This window comes from Bison bison, unplaced genomic scaffold (genome assembly GCF_000754665.1).
Source record: "Bison bison bison isolate TAMUID 2011002044 unplaced genomic scaffold, Bison_UMD1.0 scf7180017864281, whole genome shotgun sequence".
In the NCBI taxonomy this organism is placed as follows: domain Eukaryota; kingdom Metazoa; phylum Chordata; class Mammalia; order Artiodactyla; family Bovidae; genus Bison; species Bison bison.
Window position 1 is genome coordinate 1,101,942 of NW_011494853.1, and position 7,675 is coordinate 1,109,616.

The 7,675-nt window shown below is 41.5% G+C and overlaps 1 protein-coding gene across 1 annotated transcript in view; it reads left to right on the top strand.

Annotated features, from left to right (window-relative positions):
• Positions 1 to 7,675, top strand: part of LOC104995501 (antigen WC1.1-like) — a 58,847-nt gene that overhangs the window by 30,458 nt on the left and 20,714 nt on the right. Inside the window, 4 exon segments of the mRNA XM_010849379.1 lie at positions 2,434 to 2,742; positions 2,836 to 3,144; positions 3,420 to 3,429; positions 4,945 to 4,971. Of these exon segments, the coding sequence (XP_010847681.1) occupies positions 2,434 to 2,742; positions 2,836 to 3,144; positions 3,420 to 3,429; positions 4,945 to 4,971 (655 nt within the window).

Here is a 7,675-nt window from a genome sequence, read left to right on the forward strand (position 1 = left end):
AGCTATTTTTTTTTTTTTTTTTTTTTCTGGTAGTTATGTATGGACGTGAGAGTTGGATCACAAAGAAGGCTGAGCGCTGAAGAATTGATGCTTTTGAACTGTGGTGCTGGAGAAGACTCTGGAAAGTCCCTTGGACAGCAAGGAGATCAAATCAGTCAATCCTAAAGGAAATCAGCCCTGAATAACTCATTGGAAGGATGTATGCTGAAGCTGAAGCTCCAATACTTTGGCCACGTGATAAAAAGAAATGACTCATTGGAAAAGACCCTGAGGCTGGGAAAGATTGAAGACTGGAGAAGAAGGGGACAACAGAGGATGAGATGGCAGGCATCACTGACTCAGTGGACATGAGTTTGAGTAGACTTAGGGAGATAGTGAAGGACAGGGAAACCTGGAGTGCTGCAGTCCATGGGGTCACAAAGAGTCAGATACGACTGAGTGACTGAGCAACAAAAACAACCAGTTAAATAAAAATGCTTTAATTAGAATGTGTAGCCTGTGACCCAGAGAGGGCGATGGCACCCTACTCCAGTACTCTTGCCTGGAAAACCCCATGGACAGAGGAGCTTGGTAGGCTGCAGTCCATGGGGTCACGAAGAGTCAGACGCGACTGAGCGACTTCACTTTCACTTTTCACTTTCATGCATTGGAGAAGGAAATGGCAACCCACTCCAGTGTTCTTGCCTGGAGAATCCCAAGGACGGGGGAGCCTGGTGGGCTGCCGTGTCTGGGGTCGCACAGAGTCAGACACGACTGAAGCGACTTAGCAGCAGCAGCAGCAGCAGCAGCCTGTGACCAAACTCCCAGCCAGAGGAGGTTAGGGGTCCTAACTTGGGCCTCTCTGGGGAGATGGAAGTAGATAAATAATAAAAGGCAAGCAGATCATCCTCTCCCTCATCATTCATTCTTATATCAGTGGTCAAGCTAATCCTTCAATTCTTTAATTTCTGTGGTGTCTTTTCTATTCTCTTCTGCTCTGTATAGTAGATTTTTATTCTGTTACATCATTCTTTCTGAGACTTCAAAGTTCACATACTTATGCAATCAGAGTCCTTTACCAGGACAAATTCCACCATTACGTACATAACCTTGAGCACACTCAGAAACCAGGCAAATTATTTTATTTTATTTTATTTAAGGCAAATTATTTTAAAACTTGTTCTTTATGATTTGCAGGGTTTTTTTCCCATTGGATTACCTTTTCTCTGTCCAAATATGGTCCCTGAAGGATGAAATCATGATCATGAGTCTTTTCTTTGGTCTCTGTCTCATACTCCATCCACTCCCCATTTAACCTACCACTCACCCCACCTCACTCCCTACAGAAGTTCTTCCCTTTTGGAGTGTCCTTTGCATCTATTTGTAGCTCTTAAGATCATTTCTTCTTTTCTGCGTTGGGGGAATTGGGAAAGGGTAGCAGTGTTAGGTGGCAAATGGGAGCAGCCCAGGGGATAAAAGCTGTTAAAATCTTGTTGAACAAGTATTTGGTTTCCAAATCTATGTTTCATCACTATTGAGGCTTTTGCAATTTAGAAATCTCTAAAATATATATGGCTTGCTTGCTATCTGCTATCTTCCTCTCACTCTCCTTTTTCGTAGCTTGTTGGCTTCTTATCTCAGAAATCCAAATAGGAAAGGAATATGCAGTAGGCATATAGATAGGGTTAGAATACATTAAACTCTCATCACTCCTTCACATTTGCTAAGAATCTCATGTCTAGGATGAAGTAATCAACTAACTCAGTTGTCTTGCATAATCCCACTGAGACTTCACTTTCTCTCAGGTGTGTTCATAAATCCTAGGTTTTTAAGAAAGATGGCTAGGATCATTCCCTCCCTCTCCTATGACTCTCTGAGCTTTCATCATTTCCAAACTTATCCGTGAACAACTTCTTTCACAATTAGGTTACCTAATTGTGACCTAATGCCTGCATTCAGATCCAGCCCGCATGATGTTCCCATCCCCAGTGACTTGAATATTGGCTCAGAGAAAAGTGCCCAAAATTCTAGCCCCAGAAATTTCAGGATGACCTAAACTTCTCTGACTCTTAGGCCTCTGACCTCTCGAATCCCATGATCCTCTTTCACTCTCAGTTAGTTCAGCTATGCACTCACGTTTGAATATCTACCACTGTGCAGTTTCTTTGGGCCTTTGTAGTTTCTAGGCCCCCAGATAAGAATTAACATTCCTGACCAATATATATTCTCAGGATTCAGCCATTCCAAACTGACCCTGCAATCCTTCCGGATATCTCTTCAGAAACTTGCTCATGAAAATGTAGTTTGACAATGACAGTCAAATTCTCTCTTCTTATCCCCTCTTATTCCACTGCTGGAAAGAAAAGCTTTCCCACCATTGCCTGTGAGATATTGTCTGCAATTGTCAAGCCAGATTCATGAACACTCACTGGATTTGTTCTTTGTTTCTCTTAGGATTTTTGCGTCTGGCTGGAGGGGATGGACCCTGCTCAGGGCGAGTAGAAGTGCATTCTGGAGAAGCCTGGATCCCAGTGTCTGATGGAAACTTCACACTCCCCACTGCCCAGGTCATCTGTGCAGAGCTAGGGTGTGGCAAGGCTGTGTCTGTCCTGGGACATATGCCCTTCAGAGAGTCCGATGGCCGGGTCTGGGCTGAAGAGTTCAGGTGTGAGGGGGAGGAGCCTAAGCTCTGATGGTGCCCCAGAGTGCCCTGTCCAGGGGGGACATGTCACTACAGTGGAGCTGCTCAGGTTGTCTGTTCAGGTGAGATGCACATCAGGATTTAGCCTCTGTGTACACTCAGTTCAAGCTAAAAAAGAAATAAGATTTTTCTGAAATCTTGTCTGTTTCTATCAGTGTACACAGATGTCCGGCTCATGACAAATGGCTCCTCACAGTGTGAGGGGCAGGTGGAGATGAACATTTCTGGACAATGGAGAGCGCTCTGTGCCCCCCACTGGAATCTGGCCAATGCCAATGTTGTCTGTTATCAGCTTGGCTGTGGAGTCGCCATTTCCACCCCAAACGGAGCAGAAGGAAGTGATCAACTCTGGAAAGCCCGATTTCACTGCTCAGGGACTGAGTCTTTCCTGTGGAAATGCCCTGTGACTGCCCTGGGTGTTCCTGACTGTTCCCATGACAATACGGCTTCTGTGATCTGCTCAGGTAAGAGAGGGAAGGGCTACTATACTTACAATGCTCTTGGAGTGAAATTTCCCCAGAGTAGAGAGTAAGGGAAAACAGGCTTAAAAAGAAAGATATTCTGTATTGCAATGTTTAATCTTGTTACTGAACTCAGATTTCAGCTGCTCATTACTCAAGAATCCAACACTAAGAGACAAGTGTGGGGTAAAATTAAAGACAGCTTTATTGAGGAAACCAGCAGTTCTGGGGAGACAGAGGACTATGTACCAAAGAACCAGCTCCTCCTTGCTAATCAGGAGTGCACAGGTGGAAGTAGGGGACAGGTTACCTGCAGAGTAGCACAGCTAGCTCTGACAATCATCTTGAAATAGATCTGGTCAGTGTCACCTTTATTGTTTGAATTACAGTTAATCATCAGTTCTAGTGTTGGTTTGTTCCCATTTCCTTGAGGCCGATCTTGGAATTGTGTAAGATGAAAATTACGAACTTCCTTGTTGACTCAGATGGTAAAGAATCTGCCTGCAATGCAAGAGTCTCGGGTTTGATCCCTGGGTTGGGAAGATCCCCTGGAGAAGGAAATGGCAACCCACTAGTCTGGTCATCATATAATTTATTGCTACCACCTGTTTGCAGTATCTGCAAAATAGCTCAAAAGATATAGCTCAGAATGTTATCTATAGCCCATAAGAAGGAACTAAAGGTCCTTGAATTTGTTTAGGGCTAAACTATGATTATTTTGTCCTATTTGACTGTTTTCCTTTGTTTCTGATTTTTTTTTTTTTCGTTTCTGTGATCAAATTTATTCTTTAGCTAGGTTTTTCTACAAACAGAGGCAGGTGGAGGACATGAGGGTGGTCTGTCCTGAGAAGGCTCTGTAAGGCCCTGCTCCATAGCATTCTCATTGTTCACTCATTTTTTTTTTTTTTTTCAGGGGAAAGAAGTGCTAAGAATGCTAAGAAGTGCTATGTCAGGGAAAGAAACACCTAGATGAATAATATTTTTTATGAAACATTGTTATTTAAGGATAATAATAGAGAACAAAGTACAAACAGTAAGTGTATACCTAGGTCATGTTCCCAACCCAGATCCACAAAGAGAACATTCACAGCACCACAGAATCACTATTGCCTCCCAATAGCTGTGTCCTCCTCTCCAGGGAAGACTGCTTACCCAAGACTTGTACTGCCGTAGAATATTTTCTCAGTTTTTGAACTTTATGTAAAATCATACAGTATGTTTTCTTTTGTGTCTAATTTATTTGACTCCAAACTGTGTTTGAGATTCATTCATGATGTTGTTTATGGCAACATTTCATTCATTTTTATTATTATAGAGTATTCCTTTGAATGAGCACATGACCATGCATTGAACCATTCAACTAATGGCAGAGATTTGAGTTTATTTCCAGTTCTTGACTATTACAAATACAGTAGTGCAAATTACCATGATGATGACTTTTGGCAAAAGTATTTATTATGATTTTTGTGTGTTTAATTCTTGGTCTTATATTTTTATTTTCTTGATGGTATGCTGTACTTCAATGAGCCAAGTTACTCATCTTAGGTTTGACTTATCAACTTTTTTTCTGTACATGTAGTGCTCTTGCAGTCAGTGAGTTCAGTTCAATCGCTCAGTCATGTCTGACTCTCTGCAACCGCATGGACTGCAGCATGCCAAGCTTTCCTGTCCTTCACCATCTCCTGGAGCTTGCTCAAGCTCATATGCATTGAGTTGGTGAAACCATCCAGTCATCTGATTCTCTGTCGTCCCCTTCTCCTCCTGCCTTCAATCTTTCTCAGCTTCAGGGTCTTTTCCAATGAGTCAGTTCTTCCCATCATGTGACCAAAGTATTGGGGCTTCAGCATCAGTTTTTCCAATAAATATTCAGGACTGATTTCCTTTAGGATTGACTGATTGGACCTCCTTGCCATCCAAGGGACTGTCAAGAGTCTTCTCCAACACCACAGTTCAAAAGTATCAATTATTCAGCATTCAGCTTTCTTTATGGTCCAACTCTCACATCCATACATGATTACTGGAAAAGTCATAGCTTAGACTAGATGGGTCTTTGTCAGTAATGTCTCTGCTTTTTAATATGTTGACTAGGTTGGTCATAGCTTTTCTTCCAAGCAACAAGCATCTTTTAATTTCATGGCTGTAGACATAATCTGCAGTGATTTTGGAGCTCAAGAAAATAAAGTCTGTCCCTGTTTCCCCATCTTTTTGGCATAAAATGATGGGACCAGATGCCATGATATTAGTTTTTTGAATGTTGAGTTTTAAGCCAACATTTTCACTCTCCTCTTTCAATTTCATCAAGAGTCTCTTTAATTTCTCCTCACTTTCTGCCATAAAGGTAGTGTCATTTGCATATCTGAGGTTATTGATATTTCTCCCAGCAATCTTGACTCCAGTTTGTGCTTCATCCAGCCCAGCATTTTGCATGATGTACTCTGCATATAAATTAAATAAGCAGAGTGACAATATACAGCCTTGATGTACTTCTATCTCAGTTTTGAACTAGTCCATTGATCCAGTCCCTAGAACTCCTTATATTCTTCTTAAATGAACTTTGTCTATTCCAAAATTACAAAAATGTTCTCTGAGAGTACCTCACAGAAGTGTAATTACTTTTTTCCCCCCCATATAATTGTACATTGCTTCTAGGATTGACATCTGTGTAGCATAAGGGTCAATTGTCCTGTTTTCATGTGGGTATCCAGTTGACTCAAAATCTTTTTCTGAAAAGACTATTCCCCACTGCAATGCCACCTTTGTGATAAGCAAAAGGGCACACATGTCTGAATACATTTTTTATACTGTCTATTATGTTCCACTGTATCCTTTGTCTCCCCTTGCACCTGTACCACATTTTCTTAATTATTGTAAATTTATAGTAAGTCTTGAACCTTCCCTGGTGTCTCAGAGAGTAAGGAATCTGCCTGCAAGGCTGGAGACCTGGGTTTGATCCCTGGGTTGGGAAGATCCCCTGGAGAAGGGCATGACAACCCACTCCAGTATTCTTGCCTGGAGAATCCCCGTGGACAGAGGAGCCTGGTGGGCTGTAGTCTATTGGGTCACAGAGAGTTCGACATGACTGATTGACTAAGCACACATAGTAAGTCTGGGTAACTTTAATTTAAAGAAGTTATGTTGTTGCTTTTCTTGCCAACTGCTTTGGTCAGTCTTGGTTTTTGTATTTTGTATATATTTTTGAGCTGAAGCTCCAATACTTTGGCCACCTGATGCGAAGAGCTACTCATTAGAAAAGACCCTGATGCTAGGAAAGACTGAAGGCAGGAGGAGAAGGGGATGACACAGGATGAGATGGTTGGATGGCATCACTGACTAAAAGGACATGAGTTTGAGCAAGCTCCAGGAGTTGGTGATGGACAGGGAAGCCTGGTGTGCTGCAGTCCTTGGGGTCACAAAGAGTCAGACACGACTAAATGACTGAACAACAGCAACATAAATTTGGAATCAGCTTGTCATGTTTCAGACAAACAAAAGCACAAGGGAATTTGATTGAGGTTAGATTTAATCTGTATATAAATTTGAGAATGACTGACTTTGACAACATTGAGTTTCCCAATTCACTGACAAAATATATCCCTTCATTGAGTTAGGTCTTGAATTTCTCTCAGATGTTTTGCACATCTTTAAGTAGGTTTTCTCCTAGGCATTTTATGGGTTTGATGTTATTAGTATTTCCTTTAGTGAAGGTTTTCTAGGAATGAATTCTCTCTGAATTTTACCTGGATTCCCCAAATGTTAGATTAGTATTTTGCTTTAATCCTTGCTCTAGCTTTCCCTTTCTCTCCTTATTTGTTCCCCTCCTGCCCTGTTTTTCCCTGAGTGTGTAAAATCCTTCTGGATTAGGTTGCAGACATGATGCTCCTTTATCCTCCATCCCAACAACAACAAAAGTACTTCTGGGAATTTCCTTACATAACCACAGTTCAGTCAAACCTTTAGAGATGTCAGTCCCAGATGACATATAAATGCAACCACATGAGAAACCCCAAAGATAGAACTGCCAAGTTGAGTCTTTCCCAAATTACTGACCCGGGAAATCATGAACAAAATTAAAAAATAAATTCCTTCAACTACTAAGTTTGGGGGAAATTTTGTTATATAGCATTATTAACCAGGCACTTACCATAGGACCAGCATTTCTGAATAGAGGAATATTTATCCTCTGATTTTCCATTTTACTATTTTTACTTTATGTTGATCTAATGTACTGATACACTCATTCTCTAGTTTTTAATTTCAGCTGTTAACTTTTTCAGCAGTAGAATTTTCATTTGTTTTTGTTATCATTTCTCTGCCAAGTTACACATCATGTTAATTAATGGAAAAGGCAATGGCACCCCACTCCAGTACTCTTGCCTGGAAAATCCCATGGACAGAGGAGCCTAGTAGGCTGCAGTCCATGGGGTCGCTAAGAGTCAGACACGACTGAGCGACTTCACTTTGACTTTTCACTTTCATGCATTGGAGGAGGAAATGGCAACCCACTCCAGTGTTCTTGCCTAGAGAATCCCATGGT